Below are 19,586 nucleotides of genomic sequence, written 5' to 3'. Positions count from 1 at the left end.
TATATGTTACAGTCAGCCTCATCAATGGACCAATTACAGCGCTGAGCTGCCGCACTGGTGTTGGTAACAAGCATCTTAAAAGTAATTAAAACGAAAATGGCATAACAAGCTGCTCATTAAGAATGCCATCTCCCCTCATTTTGTGGTTAATTATAGAGGAGCGAAGCCGAGTAGCGCTAACGAGCGCCCAGCTCCGCTGGCGTTGGCCCCGCAAAAAAAAAAAAAAAAATAAAGAAATTTAAAATAAAAGAAGAAGGAATATGAAGAAGGTGAAGAAGAAGAAGCTGAAGCAACTACAAAGTCAACGGAACGAGCAGAAGTAAGAAAATGCCGTCAGCCGAGAAGTCGACGGGGCGCCGGAGGGGCAGCACACACTGGGAAGATCGGACTATGAGCAACTGTGTGGAGGGCATGCCGTCGAAGTTCATTAAGCAGCATCCTCGCTGTCCTGCGTCCACTTAACGATGTCACTTATACGCCCCATTGTGCGCTCAAACCCACGACCATGAGCACGGCCACTAACCAACCAGGCTATCAGCAGGCTATCCACTTAGCTGCTGCCTTCTCCTTCTATACATACATCGCTCTCTTTTTTTCTGTGTCTCACTCACTCACTCTCTCGCTCTCTCTCTCTCTTTATATATATGTATATGTACTGCTCAGTCTCTGCTACTTCTTCTTCTTCTTTTTCCACATCCACTTGATGTCCGGGCGGGCCGCTGCTACGATGCGTATAAGCCGCAAATTGGATGCGATATTAAATTGTCTGTGCAAAGCGCATATAAATTTTTGTTCAATTTAAACCATTCTGTAAACTGAGAAGCGAAACATACTCGCACACATACAAGGAGAGAGTAAAACAGAGAGAGACAGACAGAATGAGAGAGGGATAGAGTGTGAGTAGAGTAAAGGCCAGCTTGAGCGAGAGTCAAGCAAACATGGGCGACTGCTGATAGCTCTGAGTTTTACAAGGAAAAAATCATCAGCTCGACGTCAAGAGTCGCCGAGTCAAGCAAACGACTTATAGCTGCTTGTCAAAAATTACAAGAAGCGACAAATATTACTTACAATTATTAACATCTAATTAACAAACTGATTAGCTACTAGAATGCAGCATAAATTCAATTAGGCTTTGTAAAAATTGGCAAGCGGAATGCTTCTGCCTCCGGCTGCTGCTGGCTGGCATTGGCTGGGTTCTCGGTTGCCAGCCACAAGAGCACAAAGCATTCATGCATATATGACTAAGAACAAACCAGGCATAAGCAAAGAAACAACAACACAGGGACGAACAAAAAAAAAGTATATATATATTTTTATATATATACATATATTTATATATACATTTATGAAACAGCGCACATTTGAAATTTGAAAAGCTCAGATCCATTTCGAAGCCAACGGAGCGCAAAGGCAAACAATTTTTGCGCTAAATAATTTGACAATTACTCACATCCTCGAGCGCATACTTGGAAGGCAATTGAAGGGGGGAGGGGGGAGACGAAATGCAAAACTACGTAAAGCTGGGCAGCAGCTTATATCCCAGTGCGTGTGTGTGTATTAGAGAGACAGAAAGAGAGCGAGAGAGAGGGTAGAGCGATTGAGTTGATGGAGGGCAGCTGGAGAAGAGCAAGATAGCTTGCGTATGTGGGCACTTGGGTGGGTATGCTCAGTGCTGGCGAGACCTAGGAACAGACCATTACGCTTGCTAACGAGGACAAGGCAAATTAAATCATTAGATGCTAGCCGAGATTAGGTCCAGCCGGAGCATGGCGAGAGGGAGGAGCCAGTTCACTCAAATCACACAACTCACTCAAACTATCAGCTGGGGGCGTGTGCAGTACGTACAAAGAGAGCAGCCGTAGCAGCAGCAGCAGCAGCAGGAGAGCATATGAGCGCAAAGCCGATCCACTCAAAGCAACCACCACCACCAACACGACGAGCAACGAGCTCGACAGACGCCGCAACAGATTTGTTCACTTTCCATTTAGTTGACTTGCCACGGGCCAGCGGCAGCCACAGCCACTGCCACTGCCACAGCATCTGGGCTCAAGATTCACTCGACAGCGACTGCGACTGCGACAGCAACAGCGAGCGGGCAGCAGCAACCCTCAAACACTGTGTCGAGCAATACTATTGACATTCCCATTACCATTTCCATTTCCATTTCCGTTTCAGCCCCGGCTGCGAGCAGAGTGTCGCACGCGCGGATTACGCTCAAAAGCAATGCGATAAGCGTAAAAGTACAACAACAACAACAACAATAAGAACTAATAGCATCAGCAGCATCACAGCATCACAGCATCAGCAGCATCAGCTGCAGATATTGAGAGATACGCGCCGGCATCAGTGACAGTCGATTGGCTGCAATCAAGGTGACAACACCACGGCGCGGCAAGCGAACAGAACAAGTGAAGTCAATTAGCAGTGAATAGTGAATAGTGAATCACAATTGTGAATAGGTGAATAGTTAAATACCTGAATAAACAGTGCCCAAGTGAACTCATCCAGTGTGGTAAAGTGCCCAGAGACAAGTGCAGCGAGCGATATGGTGATGCTGCAGTCACCAGTGCAAAAGCCTAGCGATAGCATCGGGGCACAGCCCACGGCCGTCGGCGGTCTGATGAGTCCCAATTCGAATCCGGATTCGCCCAAGTCAAACACCTCGCCCGATCTGGCCAACGTGGGCAGCAATGTGGGCGCCGAGCTGGTGTCGGTGTCCAGCACTGCGACCAGTGCCAGCACATCCATCAGCGCTCCCGTGGCCAAGTTGCCCAAGTTTATCATAGCCGCCAGTGGGCAGGCGGCCAAGCAGGAGCAGGATCTGCGCTACTCCATTGAGCGCTTGAAGCAGATGAGCAGCGAGAGTGCGGGAATGCTCAGTCGCCTCACGCCCACTCAAGAAGATGCCGACAAGGAGAAGACCAACAACAACAATAACAATAACAACAACAATAACTTGGCCAACAACAACAAGAGCAACGTGCGCCGCTCACAGTCACCGCCCGCCTCGGGCGTCGGCGTCGGCGTCTTCCCATTGCCAGCGCAGCAGCGCAAACTGCTGGAACTGAGCGCAGTGCGTCACTTGGCACGGCCGGAGCCATTGCAGCATCCACATGCTGCACTGCTGCAACAGCATCCGCACCTGCTGCAGAATCCACAGTTTCTAGCCGCTGCCGCCCAGCACCACCACCATCAGCAGCAGCAGCAGCAGCAGCACATGCACCACCATCACCACCATTCAGCCCACTCACATCCGCATCATGCAGCAGCCGCTGTATTCCACCTGCGTGCACCTGCAGCGATAGCCAATGCCAGCAACACCACTGCACCACCCTCGCCAGCCACATCGCCACTGTCGCCACCCACATCACCCAGCACTGGCTCAGGCACAGGCGCAAGTACCGGCGCTGGCTCCGGCAGCTGCCAAACGACACATTCCGAGCCGCAAAGGGACTCGCCCCCAGGCACCACCGCAGCACCAGCAAATCCATCGCATCCAGCGCTGGCAGCACCGCCCCAGCATCAACAGCTTCCACAGCCACAGCCACCGCCGCCACAGGCGATGCAGCTGCACTTGGGCGCCGGTCCGCATCCAGTGATGGGCAGCATTAGTCCGACATCCGCCAATGAGATGGATCTGGAGCGGATTAAGCTGGTGGCCGCGGTTGCCGCGCGCTCCAGTCAAAGCCAAGCGCCCAGCACATCCACCGCCGCCTCAACCAGCTCCGCCTCCGTCTCGCCCCCTGGTCGCGACTTGAGTGATTACGGTTTCAGAATACAGCTGGGCGGCCTGGCGGCAGCAGCAGCTGCAGCGGCGGCCACATCTCGCCAGATTGCCGCCGCTAATTATGCGCGCAGCGACACCAGCGAAGAGCTCAATGTGGATGGCAACGACGAGGAAAGCAACGATGGCTCCGGATCGCACAGCACGCCGTCGGTAAGTTCTTAGCCCTCACATTGTCTATCCTCGGGTCTTTCCATGCTCAGCTTTGCTTGTCTTGCTCTACTCCTGCTCTATAATCAGGTCTGCCCAGTGGATCTGACGCGCTCCGTGCCGAATGGCGCGAACAGTGCGAGCACCGCCTCCACCAGTGGAGCCAGCGACAGAGAGGCCACCAAGCGCCTCGCCTTCTCCGTGGAGAACATCCTGGATCCCAATAAGTTCACGGGCAGCAAATTGCCAGCGACAGCGCCGCCTTTCGGGCATCCGCGCCAGTGGAGCTACGATCGGGATGAGGACATGCACGATCACCTGGACGACGAGCACAGCGAGGATATGTCTGGTGAGTGTCTGGCTGGAGTGTTGCTCAAAAAGCAAGCATCATTGCTCAGTCTGTGTGCGCTCCTATTGGAATCTCGTGCACAGCCTTCCGCCTAAGCATTTACACACATGCATGTGTGCGTGTATGTGTGTATGTTCGCTCTGCTGTGCAGTTGGGCAGAGAAAGCGGCAAAATATTTTCCACTTGCCTCCACTTGTTATTCCAAACAGCCAACTTTATTCCACCGTCCTCTGTGCAATTGTGTGGGTGGGCGGGTTGTATTTAAACTGCCGCCTGTAGCTTTTGGAATGTTTTGATTTTGATTTTGTTACTTTTTATACCCACCCACACACACACAGAGTGAGAGAGAGAGAAAGTGAGGTAAAGTTGCCATTTTGAACGAGCAGAGATTTTGTTTTGCCTGTTTTCATACGTAAGTCACGTAGACCCTCGCTCGTACGTTGGTACTATGAAAGCAGTTATATATGTATATACACACACATATATGTACCTATATATGTACATACATTGAGCACATTCGCCGGGTAAACAAGTGTGCAAACAATGCGAGTGAGGAACAAAACTTGTTTAGACTGAAATCTGCACTCATATTCAAGTGGGGATTTTGCATGGAATTTGTTTTAATTGATTGATTGATGTTTTAATTGGGAAAAGCAATTGCTGTGTGGAATTTTACGATATTTCTTTTTGCCAGATTTTGTGCAGCCCGTGTACTGGGCTGCTTCCATTTGAATTTTTTATTTTTTTTCTTCCATTTTTACTCTACTTTTTTCTTCTTTTTTCGCCTTTGCTAGCTGTTGGCTAACATTTTGCTGAAAATTAATTGATTTTCATGCTTCGCTCGCTCCAAAGAAATTCCTCAAATAAAAATTTGCAAATTTGATTGAAGTTGTGTGGTGAACTTGGCAATAGGATCTGTGTGGGGCTGGGCGCTGGCTGTGCTCGGATAAAGCATCATCAGAGCCGAACTGCTAAGCTGCCGCAAAGCGCCAAAATAAACGTTGAAAACAAAGTGGATAGGTAGAACGAGAGCATTCAGAAGCGAAGCATTTCCATATGCTGCTCGTCAACGCAGGACACGGAAAAAGTCAAGTTTTGCAATCGCTTTGTTTGCCCAATGCTCATAATGTTATTATGACTATGAATAGAGAATAGAGAAAAAACTACGATTAAGTGCTAAGCTATGAGCTAAGCAAATATAAATAGAAAATCTCAAAATATACAGAAAATTAATAATGATAATGTTGTTCGATTAATGATTGAAGAAGCGAATAGTATATTAATACATCCTGTATTTATTTTTTATTTACTCACATCAGTTGTATGTAATAAACAGTTTTTTATGTCTGTGAAAATTGCTCATCAATTTTTTAAAAGCTGAAAATATTAAATTTTTTCTTTTAAATTGAACTATTAAATATTTGAGAGATTTATGATTAATACAGAACCAAAATGTATTACAAATTGTTTAATATTGCGTTTTATATATAACTAATATGCCGAATAGTAATTAATTAAATTGAAATACATTTCATTTTCAATGCCAACATCACTGAAAGCTAATAAACTCCCTTTGATGACTCTGGAAATTGCCAAATTTGAGTCGAAACGATCAAATTTTGTAGATCATATTTCAATATTAAAAAGCGTAGACTTTTAAAGATTTTACTGATGCAAAGCTAAATTGAAACGAAATTTCATAATATATAATTAATTGCTTCTTGGGGAAATTATTATTGTAAATAATTCTACACAATTTTCTTAACACATTTTAACATCAGTCCAAGCTAAAAAAATTTCATGAAAGTCAAAGAGAATTATTAGCTCTTAGATATGCTAAAAGTTGGTGACAAAATTCTGTACATATTTCAAAATCTATTAAGGTAGATAGAATTACATACTTTAGCGATGAAATAAGATAAATTAAATACTAATTGTCTTCAATCCAGCTAAATTTCCAATTCAACTAATCATTTTCATCAACTCGGAAGACTCTTGAGTAGTTCTGCACGTGTCAACACAAGATATAATATTCAAATTCAGTAATCATAATTCGTATTGAATGATTTACAATCGAAAGTCAATCAAAATGAAAAGTTTTGATATATCGAAATGTTGAATTGTTTATCTTTAATCAATGTTAGCGACGAATGACAATGAGAATACACAGCTTGTCAGTCATTTAGTTAGCCCAAAGTGCTGGTTGCAGTCACATTTACACGCGCATTTACACCCACATACACACACACACACGCACACAAACAAGCCACTCGCTTTATTGGCCACTTCGGTAAGCGCTTATGTACGAAATTATCAACAGTGAAAATGGCGCAGAACACAACAGCAACAACAACAACAGCAGCAACAGCAACAACAACAACATCATTATCAGCAACAAATTATCGGCCATTGCTGCTGCTCCGACTGGTAGTGTTTGTGTGTTGTTCTTCTTGTTGTTGTTGTTGGCTGTTTGTGTGACTGTTTGCTGTTTGTGCATTTGTGTTTGTGTTAATAAAACACAATTAGCTTCATCAATGGCGCCGGACGTGGAGTGGGCTGCTGTTGGGTGTGGCGTCGCAGTACTCGAACATAACTGCTAATAAAACAGACTGAATGGCCGCGCCAACGACCCCAAGCGCCGGCGGCGACAACAGGGAGGACGACAGCAAAGGGGGAGAGGGGGAAAGTGGGAACGCAGCCAGGATAATGATGCTGGCAATGATTATGTAGCTGGTCGTGTTCGTGTTGGTGTGCGAGCCATTGTTGTTGGCCGTCTGTTCAGTCAGTTGAAGTTTACAGCAAAGGGACAGCAGCAGTAACAAAGACAGACGGACGGACGACTTGACTGTTCACATTACGCATACGCACTGTTTGCGCCCTGCGATTCAACGATTGTTGCCTGGTGATGCTGTAGTCATTAATTAGCAAGGTACTTAATTACCGCACATTCATTAGCCGCTTCAATGGCTCTGTCCCGGAAACATGCAAATACACGCACGCACACACACACACACGCACACACAGAGTGCCTGCCCTATCAGACACTTAATTTTATGACCTGGGAGGTGCTAATGTTGCTGCTGGTCGCTTCACTCTATATTAGCGTAATTATGTGGCCTTTTGTCTTTGCAACTAATTGGATTTTATGACAGCCTCACTCATTCGTGCTCCACCCACTGCTCTCTCTCTCTCTCTCTCTCTCTCCTTCTCTCTATCTTATCGGATCACAGCGGATGCATTGTGTGTGCATGACGTTTAATAATTTACATATATTACGCATACGCTGCATTTGTCAGCGCGCAATTCTCTAAGGCGCCATTCGCTGGGGTCGCCGGCCACTGGGCGCACAGCAATTTGCATATCATTTAAAATGCAAAACAAAACTCAACCAAAAGCACACAACTAGCAAATGCACTAAAAGCTGCGCTGAAAGCCACAATACAAAACACATAGACTTGCTACCAGACGGGGACAGAGGCAGAGGAGAAAATAAAAACAACATGGATAGCAGCATGGATAGCTAGAAATTTACCATATCTACACACACACACACACACACACTGACTCACACAAGCACACTCTAGTCGGCATTATGCTCGAGCAGCACAAAAAATGCGCCCCAAAAGTCATATGAAAAAACATGCGATAACTAAGTGGGCTCACAGAGCATGGCGGGGATGTACTTGCTGTCTGGGGTTGGGTCGAATAAAATGGTTATGTGGCAACATTTAACTGTGGGTGGCCATGCCCTGCTAGCTGCCAGCTGGCAAGGGGAGAGAAACTGCTGCGGCTGCCAACCAACCCCCGAGAAAGTAAAATGGCTGCGAAAACTTTTATTCTTTTCAGCACTCAATTTGGCGCTCAGGCTAGCGCTCTCGCTCGCACGCATGGCCAACGCCAATGCATCTCTATATACCCTACACACACATATAAATATAAATGTGTGTGTGTGTATATATAACATACTTTGTATTCATGTATTGGTGTATATTGCTGGTCGCAGGGTCCTGGCTGCTGGCTGCTGGCGCTCTGGGGAGCTTTGCAGATTTGTGTGCGTGTCTGTGAGCTCTGTGAAGTTAGGCGACAATTTTCGTAGTCTCGGCTGGGCTCGGCTTTTTATATCCGTCATCAGCAACTCATTTATTATTTTATGAAAATGGCAAAATGAGACGACAAATGCTCCCCGGGGTCGCATTGGCCAAGCGTATGCGATTATAATGATTGCGACAATGAAGCCGCCCGAAACCCGAAAATGCTCGAACCCAAATTTAAAAGCCAGTCGCTCTCAGTGTGTGTGTGTGTGTGTGTGTGTGCGTGTATGTGTGTATGCGTACATGTGTGTCTGGTAATTAACACTCAGATTTCATAATTAAGATTATGGCTTAAAATTATACGTTGTCATATAGACTTTTTTATATGCTGCTTATACCCTTACAAAGTATGTTAAAGTTTTCTCATTCAGTTGAAACCCGAAAGAGAAACGCAATTGACTTTAGACAGTTTCTATTAGGGTTAAAGCTATTTAAAGTATCTTGGCATGAAACTTTTATAGACAAAGAGATGTATATAATATATAAATTGAATACATTAGTATATTCTATGCTTAGCAAAAATACTTGTAGATGAGCCACAACTATGACGTATCTAAAGTCAATTGTCTTAATCAGCTTCCATGTATTATATTTCATACTATTAGACTTTTATTCTACATAATACAAATATTATTTATATAATATTACCTAATATTATAGTATAAAATAACTCATTCTTAACGTTCCAATTAGCGTATAAGAGATTTAGTTTTTGAAAATACTTTCATAGCTTCTCTTTCGCCTCGCTTTTTATATCATGTTAATTCTGATTAGCTCGCTGAGCCTTGTCGACAATTTGGGCATAGAGTATATGAGTAGGTGTACATCCATTCCTTTTTTTCTGCTCAGCCATATGAGTCTTATCTTTAATGTTATGGCATAACATGAAAATTACTTATAAGAGCTACACTTACTTGAGAGCAGCCAGCTTGACATTTGAAGTACCTCGGAAGAGTAAGCAAGAGCTGTAAATGTAAATGAAAGTGCTGTTAAATGAGTAGAGATATAATAAACGAGCATTACTCTCTCACTAATTGTAACAAACGTTACGTTAGTAACGTTTGCCGAATAATAAGGGTGTGTCTCATATAAAATTATGTGGAAATATATTCTGATGTATAATCAATCAAATTCCCAAGAATTTATACATACTAAATATATAATTATATATATATTTTATGCATATTATAATTGCAAAAAATCAACAAAATTTTTAACTAGAATTTATTAATACTTAAAATATAATTTAATATTTTTTTAGTTCAAATTTAGTGTAGCATAATTAAAACATTTCAAATATCATTTCATACTCAACGTAACTCTTTTGCTGACTCTTCATCCAAACGGTTGCCAGACAACACGTATACGCCTTGTTGCACTGACTGGACGGCTAGTTACCCTAATTAGAAAAGCGCGCCGGCATACCAGCCAGCTCGGGCAGCGCTTATTAACCAGCTGCGGTTGTGGCTGGCTGTTTATAGGGCGCAAACGCCCTTTCAGAGCGGTACACAATGCTGGGCGCCAACCCCATCCCCATCCCCAATCACAACCCCAACCCCAACCCCAGCACCATTCGCATCGTCTGCACAGACCTTTCGACTTTTTCGCGTCTGTTTGTCGACGCATTAAGCGTCTGGTGGAGTGCCGCCCCACGGGCCAGTTAATTCAATTGACTCAAACCAATTGTGGTCAGCTTCATTCGTCGGAGCCGTTCAATGGGTATTGATGATGTTGATGATGCTCATGATGATAATGATGATATTCGGGCATCTAATGTGCCATTAATGCATATCAAAGTGGCTGCAAACACTCCACAGCCCATTACCAGTGCGACAGGCGGCATTCGAGCCATTTGCATTTGAAAGAGCAGACAGGGTCGGCGGTCAGTAAAATCGTTAAATATTAAATGAAGCGTTCATGTTAATTTTCTGTTTAATTGGCGCGCTGTCTGTGGCTCTGGCTCTGTCTCTGCTAGGTAGTCATGGCCAGGCTAATTACATGCAAACATGGCCAATCATGTTGACCAATTACCAGACGTATGCATTTTGCAGCTCCGTTTCCGCGAAGCGCTTTTCTCTCTGAGAATTGCTGAGTTTCTCTCTCTCTCTCTCTCTCTCTCTTATTTTGAGCAAAGTTACATCGTTTGTTATGCCACCAATAGAGCTTGCACAATAATGAATGACCCAATCAGTAGTTGGTATATACTTTATGACTATATAAGAGTACCAGACGGACTCAGCTGGGTAATCGATATGCCCTGGACAGTGGTTGGCGTGCGTTAATTGAATTTTGATTGCCGCATCACTGCAATCAATTGCGCATTCCCAACTGGACCGCCCATATACACATGTGCGGCAGCATGTGCCCAAGATTGCAATTAACTTACAACGATGCGCAGTGATTGATTTCCATTTGCAAATCACGCCTGGCCCCAAGGGGTCAGTCAGTTCAATTGATTGATGAAGCTCTCGCCATGCAAAAAGAATTTAACAAAAAAAAAACAAACAAACGATTTTGTATTTCAACTTTTCCTATGTTCTTGCGCTTGTAGCTCAGGATCTCAATGACATGGATCAGGACGATATGTGCGACGATGGCAGCGACATAGACGATCCCAGCAGCGAGACCGACTCCAAGAAGGGCGGCAGTCGCAATGGCGATGGCAAGTCCGGCAGCGGTGGCGGCGGCGGTGGATCCAAGCCGCGTAGGGCGCGCACCGCCTTCACCTACGAGCAGCTGGTTTCACTGGAGAACAAGTTCAAGACAACGCGCTATTTAAGTGTGTGCGAGCGTTTGAATTTGGCGCTCAGCCTGAGCCTGACTGAGACGCAGGTGAGCATTTACTTGCCTTGACTATTGCCATAGGACTCTTTGCTGAGTTTTGGTATTTTTGTGGCCTTTGCAGGTTAAAATCTGGTTCCAGAATCGACGCACCAAGTGGAAAAAACAGAATCCGGGCATGGATGTGAATAGCCCGACGCTGCCGCCGCCCACTGGCGGATCGTTTGGGCCCGGCGCGTATGCCAGCAGCCTGCTCTATCCGCACGCCGTGCCCTATCCGCCGTACGGGCCCTACTTCCACCCCCTGGGCGCGCACCAATTGAGCCACTCGCACTCATAAAATTGCAAGATGCAACAGCGTTTGTTGCAAATCTTCGAAAAGCGAGCCAAGGACGCCGCCCCCGAGGCGCGACGGCCCGACGCATTGTAAATATGAAACTGCTTTAAGTGTTGTTTAGTCTCCCGCCTGTATATAGTTCGTGTATTATATTGCAATTCGTAGCCAACGAAGCCCAATGATGTTGCCCAGTCAATGTTTGACATATCTACCCAATTATAGAGCCATGCGTATGTAATTACTTTAACAAATTGCGAATTATGAGTATGTAATTATTATGATACTAAGTATGTATGAGTATGTAACGCTATGTTAGCATTTAAGTGGCAAGCAAAATCAAAAATCAAAATTAACATTGAAATAAATATAAAATGTGAGCAAAATAAAGATTTTAAATATTATCAAAGAAAACTCGAGCTTATGTATGATCGGAGGGTAAAAAACAATTTATCGCTGTGGCGCACACACAGATGAAGAGGGAGACAGACAGAGAGAGAGAGAGATAGAGTGTGTGTGTGACATACTGTGAGGAATCTCTGGCAAGCGTGTGAAATGACAGGACAACAATGCTAAGTCAAGTGTAAAATTTTAAATTTGCTTCTCATTTACTGCGTGCAGCTCAAGCACTCACACACAGACTTACACACACACACACGCACGCACACAGTTACACGCACTCATGGCTATTCAATTATGTGGCAAACGAATACGAAATATCTTAATCCGATTTGCGTGATACAATGACGGGCACATATCGTCGGACGAGGCGAAGTTGTCAAAACAGAGACAGGCGAATGAATAAATTCACGGGCTTTCACACCTCGCGCCCATTGATATTATAATAACTACTCACGGCCCACGGCAGGGGCTGCTGGCTGTGCTGCCTGGTTGATTGGTGGGCAGCATAATTGAAACAGAAATCCATGCATGGCCAGCTCCAGGAGCCGGCAGCAGATCTGAATGCCCAGACGGATGCGGACCGACTCCGAGTGCCGTTGACAGCGACTCGATGTAAACAAACAGACAAACAAAACAGAGCAAGCAGCGCAGTCACTGAGCAAGGATATGCCGGAAATCCTTTAATATCTATTACGCCGCCGCCCCAGAAACGCTGAGCTCTGTGTGAAAAGCCACGCGACACGCGACTCGTATTCGATGTGCGTTGGCTGTAACTAAATTTCGCACATTTGATTGCATTTGCGGGCAGCAACGGCAACGCCCTCTTCTAGAAGGATGGGGATAACACTTTCTTTTTTTGCTTATTTCCTTCTGGCAAGGGACATTTGCATAAATAATTTATTAAAAATTTGCTTTTACATTTGTTTTAAGCTTTGCTTAAGTACTTTGCAATTAGTCGAAAATCCTATTTGACACACACACACACACACACACTTATGCATATTATGCATGAACTCGCAGCCATGAGCGCCTCTGTGTATGTGTGTGTGTGTGCACGTTAATTTCTGTAAATGTGAGCCAATAAATTATTCAGCTGCAGACATGCTAGCGAATTCCACACTAAATTCTCCAAAATGCGAATGCGAGCAAACAAGCTCCATTTGCATACAATTAAACTCTAATTTTAGCTGCAGTAACTTGCGCTGCGACTAGAGCATGGTTTATCCTACTTGCCAGTTGAGCTAGAGGAAGAAATTCATTTAAATTATGATAGGTGGCTGTAGTTAAGTAGGCTAACTTTTTGCTTTAATATATGTAAATAATTAAATCAAATATATGATTAGATTACATGGAAACACCTTTTCAAATATTTTTAAAAATTTTTAGAATGTTTGTTTCATTTTAATATTTCATATATATATTTATTATGTATTATTAATTACATTAGACTATTTTCAGATTTTTTGCAATTTTTATTTCAATGTTATATTTAATTAAAAATGTGTAAAGTATATTAACATTTACGTGTGTTAAATTATTAACTTAATTTAAAATGCTTTCTAGAAAACTCTTATAACTTTATTTATTTATTTATTTTATTTTATTTTTGTAATTTGTATTTCTATATATTTGTGTAATAATTCAAAATTTAAGTATATATATATATATATATATATATATATATATATATATATATATATATATATATATATATATATATATATATATATATATATATTTACCAGAAATATATTATTGCATTATATTGAAACACCGTGTTAGACAATTTTCACAATTTTTACAGTCTTCAATAAAATATTTCACGATTTATATAAATGTGTAACATATGTAAGTTTGTCATATAATAAAAAATTAAATAAAAATGCTTTCTTTCCGAATCTTCACAATTTTGATTTCAATATAATATTTTAATAAAAATATTTAACAGTTTATCTATGTACATACATTTACTTACAATAATATATTATATATAATTTTTTAGTATAATATTTCACAATTTATTTATTTATATTTGCTTGCAAAATATAATTGTCTTAAATTCATCTTAGAGAACCTCTTTTAAATTTTGGAATCCCCGACTCTCTCAAGCAGTTCATTAAATACAATTTATTGTCGCACATCGAGTAAGACGCCCACAAAACATCTTCTCGCTCGCAAACAAATCAGTGAAACGATAAATTAACGAGACGCCTGCCCACTTAAAGGCATACTTGGGCCCAGTCCACGGCGTAGAGTTACCCTTACAGTTTCGCCGTATCCGGAATGACGAACGCCCAAAACGCAAATCCAAGACAATTGCTTTCCAATGCTCGCCATAATAAAGCAAATCCCATCTAAGCATTTTGCACCACCAACTAGCAAAGGCAACTGACAGTTGCCCACTCTCCAGCAAATGCTTCACTTGATTCTGGCTCAAACTCATTGCAGAATCAAAATGCGACACTCACACAATTAAGTTGTTGTGCCCGAGCCTCTCTCGCTGTCTCTCTCGCTGTCACTGTCTCTTTTCCTCACTCTCTGTGAGTGTTTTTAGGTCTTTTGCGTAAACTACTTTGAATTTTATTTTATAGGACTTATTTTGGATTCCAATTTGCTGCCTTCTTATTATTTTATTTTGTTCTGCTTTGTTTACGTATTTTACGAGAACCTTTTTTTGCGCCTGAATTGCTGCAGATTACGCATACTTCATTCGGAGTATGTGTGTGCGTGAATATCTATGTAAGTGTGCGTGCGTGTGTGTATGTGTGTGTGTGTGTGTGTCTGTGTTGGCAGCATGAGCAACATTTAATCTGCACCATTGACTTTTCTACAGTCCGCCCCTTATACATGTTTTGTCACACCCAAACTCTCTCCCTCTCACTCTACCTCTCTCTCTCTCTCTCTCTCTCTGAATGTAGTAAATTTTATGCGAATATTTAGTTTGCTGTGCTTATCAGCACAGCTTTATCGAAACTTATTGTGTTTGTTTAATTGAATTTGGATTGCCGCGGACTGCGACGACGCTGACGCTGACGCTGACGCTGACGCTGACGACAATTTCGCGGATGAGCGGATGCCTGAGACGCTGACGTCGGCCAGATAAACGAGTAAAGTGGAGCGCCGAGTGAAGCTCCGCTGGCGGCAAGTGGATTGTCTAATTGGGAGTGGTAGATCAACTCGAGACTTAGTTTAGTTCATTTAGTTCGCTATTTGTGGGCTGACAGCGAGCGAAGAGCCAGAGTTTCGCGACAATTAAAATTTAACTGCCATGCCACGCCCACACGCCCACTAGCCCACACACACCCGAAATGCTTGCATATGTGCGGCCATATAAATTATGACCCGCGCTTGACATAAACAAGCTCCCAAGAGGCACTTTGGCCAGGCTATATGACAGATTTTCCGAGCGCGTTTGATGATGAGGCCGCCGTAGGATGAGGCAAGGATATACGCTAAAGCGTCACCGGGGAGCGCCTGAGCGCCTGCCACATGTGTCTTGAGTCAAGCGACGCAACGCGCCGCTACCGAGCGATTGAGCCACCCCAGTTGGCATTGTTGTTTGCAAGCGAATCACATTTTGATGATTGTCAATGTGACTTTAATACCATTTTTCAACTTGACACGCGTGTGGGACGCTTACAGCTCAGCTCGAGGTTGACTCGGGGTTGCGCTGGCCACGTGCACTCACGGAGCTGTATGATAAGGAATACGAAAGCGGAGAAAAAAAGGGCTATGGATGGCTACGAACTGTGTCAGGCACTGAGCGCAATGCTGACATCTGTGGATTAAATTGCAATTTGTGCTCATGTAATATTGAAGCTGGTAAAGAATTCTGGTATAACACTTTTACATTGTTGTTGCTGCTGTTGTTGCTGTTGCTGGCGGACGGAGTTTAGTGCGGCAATAATATTGTTGCTGCCACAGACAATTGCTATTAGTATTTGAAATGGGCAATAAAACTGTAAACTGCCTTTGTGCTGAAAATTTCGTCAAATATTTTAATGGTCGATTAACTGAGAGAGGAAAGATGGAGTGAGCAAGAAAGTGAGAGAGACTGAGAGAAAGAGACAGAAAAGATCGAAGTAAAGACCGCATAATGGGGGGAGATAGACTGTTTTTTTTTTTTTTTTTTTTTTTTTTTTAATTTTTTTATAAGATGAAATATTTTTAATATTTATTTACAGAACTGAAAATTATTTTTATTTATATTAATTATAAAGCCAGAAATGGAGGAGAGAGTCTCTTTATCAAATTTCAAATTATTTAATTTAAAGATTAGTCTTTTAAGCCGACTTAACAATAATAAATATTAATCAAGAATTAATTAATATGCATTCTTAGATCTATGGATGGTAAGAATTAAGAAGAATTAATTGCTAAAAGAAAGCAAAGAATTAGAGGGTGTAACTATAAAGAAATATAATAGAGAGAAAAGGAATAACAGGAAGAGAGAGAGAGAGTGAAGCAGAGAATGAGACAAAAAGTGAGACAGGAAGATAGAAAGAGAGAGAGACAAAATGCGACAAAGAGAGGGTAAGGGTTAAACAGAGAGAGAGAGAGAGAGAGAGTGATAGAGAGAGAGAGATAGTGATAGAGAGAAAGAGAGAGATAGTGATAGAGAGAGAGAGAGAGGGAGAGAGAGAGCAACCTACTGCGGCGTCTTAATCAAGGAATGGAGCTCATAGATTACGATTTGTATATTTCTTAGCATACTTTGAAGGGGGAATTAGCTCTGACATTTAGCCCCGTTTAGCTTTGCTTCCTTTTTTAATTTTTTTATTTTAGGCTCAGCCGACACGAGGCCAACGAGCACATTTAAATAGCCGTAATTCATCATCGTTTAGCAAAGCTACCTGTCAAGTGGTAGAGCCAACAAGGCAACGTGAAAAGCATTGCGAATTGAACGTAAATGCAACGCGTGTCCGTGACTCGTCATCTGCCCGAATAATTCGCAGCTAATTCGCCGGCAAGCGCAACGAAATGGGGCACAAAGCTAAACCTCGCCCCGACAATGGGAGCTGTGCCTTTTTATTTGGTGAGAAAACATTTACGCACTAATTTCAGTGCAGCGCTGCGCGGATGGACGGCCGGACAGAGGGTCGCGCGGACGGACGGACGGACGGACGGGCATTGGCATTCGAGGCACATTACCAGACCAGAGCAGACCAGTTGCTTGCCAATTGGTTTGCAATTTGGCGTGCTTAGCGGCGTGGGGTGAAAGGGGATGGAGCGGAGGGCGGGCGGGGGTGAATAGCGCCCCGGGTTGCTTTAGCCACAAATAGCGCACGCGTAACGTCCAACACGTGCCTCAATTACGCGGTTAAATGCATTCAAATTGAGTTGTTTATACTGTGGGCGTGTGCCGGCGGGCGGCGGTCAATTGGGAGTGGCTTACTACTGGAAGCAGCCGTAGATGCGACCCGCTGGCAAATCAGTTACACTTGCCATACCCATACCCATTATTGTTGTTGTTGTTGGGAGCCGCAGCGTGACACGCGACCAGACATTGTTCACAAATTTGAAAAAGTGTTGCTCCGTTAGCTCGTTCTTCAGCTGCAAACATAAAACTATCAGCATTCGAGTGGGTGTTTATCAATGAGTGTGTGTGTGTGTGTTTATGGCATTGCTACCCCTTGGCGCAAATCCGCTTATGTGTGTCTCATATTTAAGCCGACCTTACCAGCAAATCAAAACAAAGACAGTCACAATTAAAGCCAACAACCAGACAGACAGACAGCCAGGCCACCGACGGCTGCCATTTGTTGAACTTGCAGCGCAAAGTTTTTGGCAAAACAGGAGCAAAAACAACGGAAACCAAAACAAAATGTGGCAACAGCAGACAGCAAACAAACTACTGTAATTATAGGTAGAAGCCATTTCGAGCAATTATAACGCGAAATGTGGGCAGGAGGCGGCTAAGCCAGGCCAAGTTTGGCCAAGCGAGACGTCTGCCTTCTGCCACCTTCTGCTTCAATTTGGCTTTGAAGACGTTTACAAATGTATTTGCCGGCTGTTGCGTTTCAGTGGTAATACGAATTGCCCGCAATCACAGAGCAGCAACGGCAGCTGCTCTTCAGCTTCAGCTCAATCAGAGAGTTGATGCTACATTTGGCAAAGACTTCATCAAGCGAACTCTACCTACTTATACATTATAGTCCCAAAAACCAACTCATTACTGCCTGGCCAAGCAGCACAATTACTAGCCAACAACAATTCCAAGACCCCAAGCCCAACCTCACGCTCCAAGCACCTCTTTCATGTCTCAGTTTCATTTGTAGCGCTAGATTTTTCTCAATCACACACGAGCCCCCAGGGGACGCGCACTGAACTAGTTCAATTCCGCATACAAATGCGAGACAGACCAAAGAGCTCTGAGCACACCTAGTCTGATGTCCTGCTCCTTGTCCTTATCCGTCCGCCTTGTAGCTGTTTACCTAGTCGAGCACTTCAAATAAACTAAGCAGCTAGACGCAAAATAAATAGGCAGTTGTTAGCCAACTGGCGCTCAGGACAGTTGCAAATGTCGTCGGTTTCCTCTGCTGCGCATAATGAGCAAATTTGTTTCCATATAAGGCAGACAACTACTAAGCGCAGGACACCCTCCACTTGGCAGTTTTAAAATGAGCAACCCGAACGCCAACTACTTAATTATCAGCTACCAGCACAGCGTGTGATATACTTTCAGCTCGGGACTCTTTATACCACTTAACAATTGAAGTAAATGCGAATGTTAAGCGTACACTGGCAGAAAAGGGGGCTGCGCAATATATATTTGATTATGTATGTAGTAAAAATTAAAATATGTATAAATTTACTATATGTTATGTTATATTATATATATACTAAAAATTAAAATATGTATATAATATATTTAGTATATGTTACTGTTTATTTAGTATATTTAGTATATGTTACTGTTATTCATATGAATATCAACATTTTATATGCATTCAACAATATTCTTATACATATACAATTAATTTGCTATTGCTATACTAAAATTATTATTTGTCAATACATTAACTGGATAGTATAAAATTTATTAATAATGTGATTTACATCGCGTTTAAAAGCAAATTGTATGTAATTTGATTAATTAATTTTATGAATATAAAAATAAAATAATAAAATATTAAATGAAAATAGGTTTCAATCTTTCAATTTTCCTCATTAGGTAATATATCTTTATAGTAATTTTAAGCCTAAATGGAATGGTTAAATGGTTAAATGGTTAAAGCTGTTGCCAAACTAAACGAAACATTTTTATTTGTAGCGGGTTGCTCAATGTTCATATTAAATTCTTAGGATTCTTTTTAGTTTATTTATTTATTTGTATTTTAAGCTTAAAAGTTTTTCCTCATTATTCAGAGAAAATATTTGCTGAAATAATGCGTATTCCAATAATTAATAATATTTATTTTAAGAAGAATAAAAGAATAATAATAATAAGAATAATAATAATAAGAATAATAATAGAATAATAGAAAAATATTTATAGGCATGTTGGTATATGAATAATATAGAAATTATTAAAAATTAACGAAAATATCCTGATTCATACATGTATATGTACATATAGGTATTTTACATAATAAATATTTATACAGGGTAGTTGATGTTGATTCGATGGCTTATGTCTCATAGTCAAAATCATCATCTAAAAATTTTATATTAATAGAATTTGTATGATATATT

General features: G+C 42.4%; 1 protein-coding gene across 1 annotated transcript; it reads left to right on the top strand.

Annotated features, from left to right (window-relative positions):
- Window positions 1-2,024: 2,024 nt before the first annotated feature.
- Window positions 2,025-11,891, top strand: LOC6573866 (homeobox protein slou). Its single transcript, XM_001999889.4, has 4 exons — window positions 2,025-3,937; window positions 4,025-4,283; window positions 10,926-11,206; window positions 11,280-11,891. The coding sequence occupies exons 1-4, from the start codon at window positions 2,546-2,548 to the stop codon at window positions 11,493-11,495; spliced, it is 2,148 nt and encodes a 715-aa protein (XP_001999925.3). The 5' UTR covers window positions 2,025-2,545; the 3' UTR covers window positions 11,496-11,891.
- The last annotated feature ends 7,695 nt before the right edge of the window (window positions 11,892-19,586 follow it).

The sequence above is a fragment of the Drosophila mojavensis genome, unplaced genomic scaffold (assembly GCF_018153725.1).
Source record: "Drosophila mojavensis isolate 15081-1352.22 unplaced genomic scaffold, ASM1815372v1 contig_16, whole genome shotgun sequence".
Classification (NCBI taxonomy): domain Eukaryota; kingdom Metazoa; phylum Arthropoda; class Insecta; order Diptera; family Drosophilidae; genus Drosophila; species Drosophila mojavensis.
Note: the sequence above shows the minus strand (reverse complement) of the source record. Positions and strands in the feature narration are given on the sequence as shown.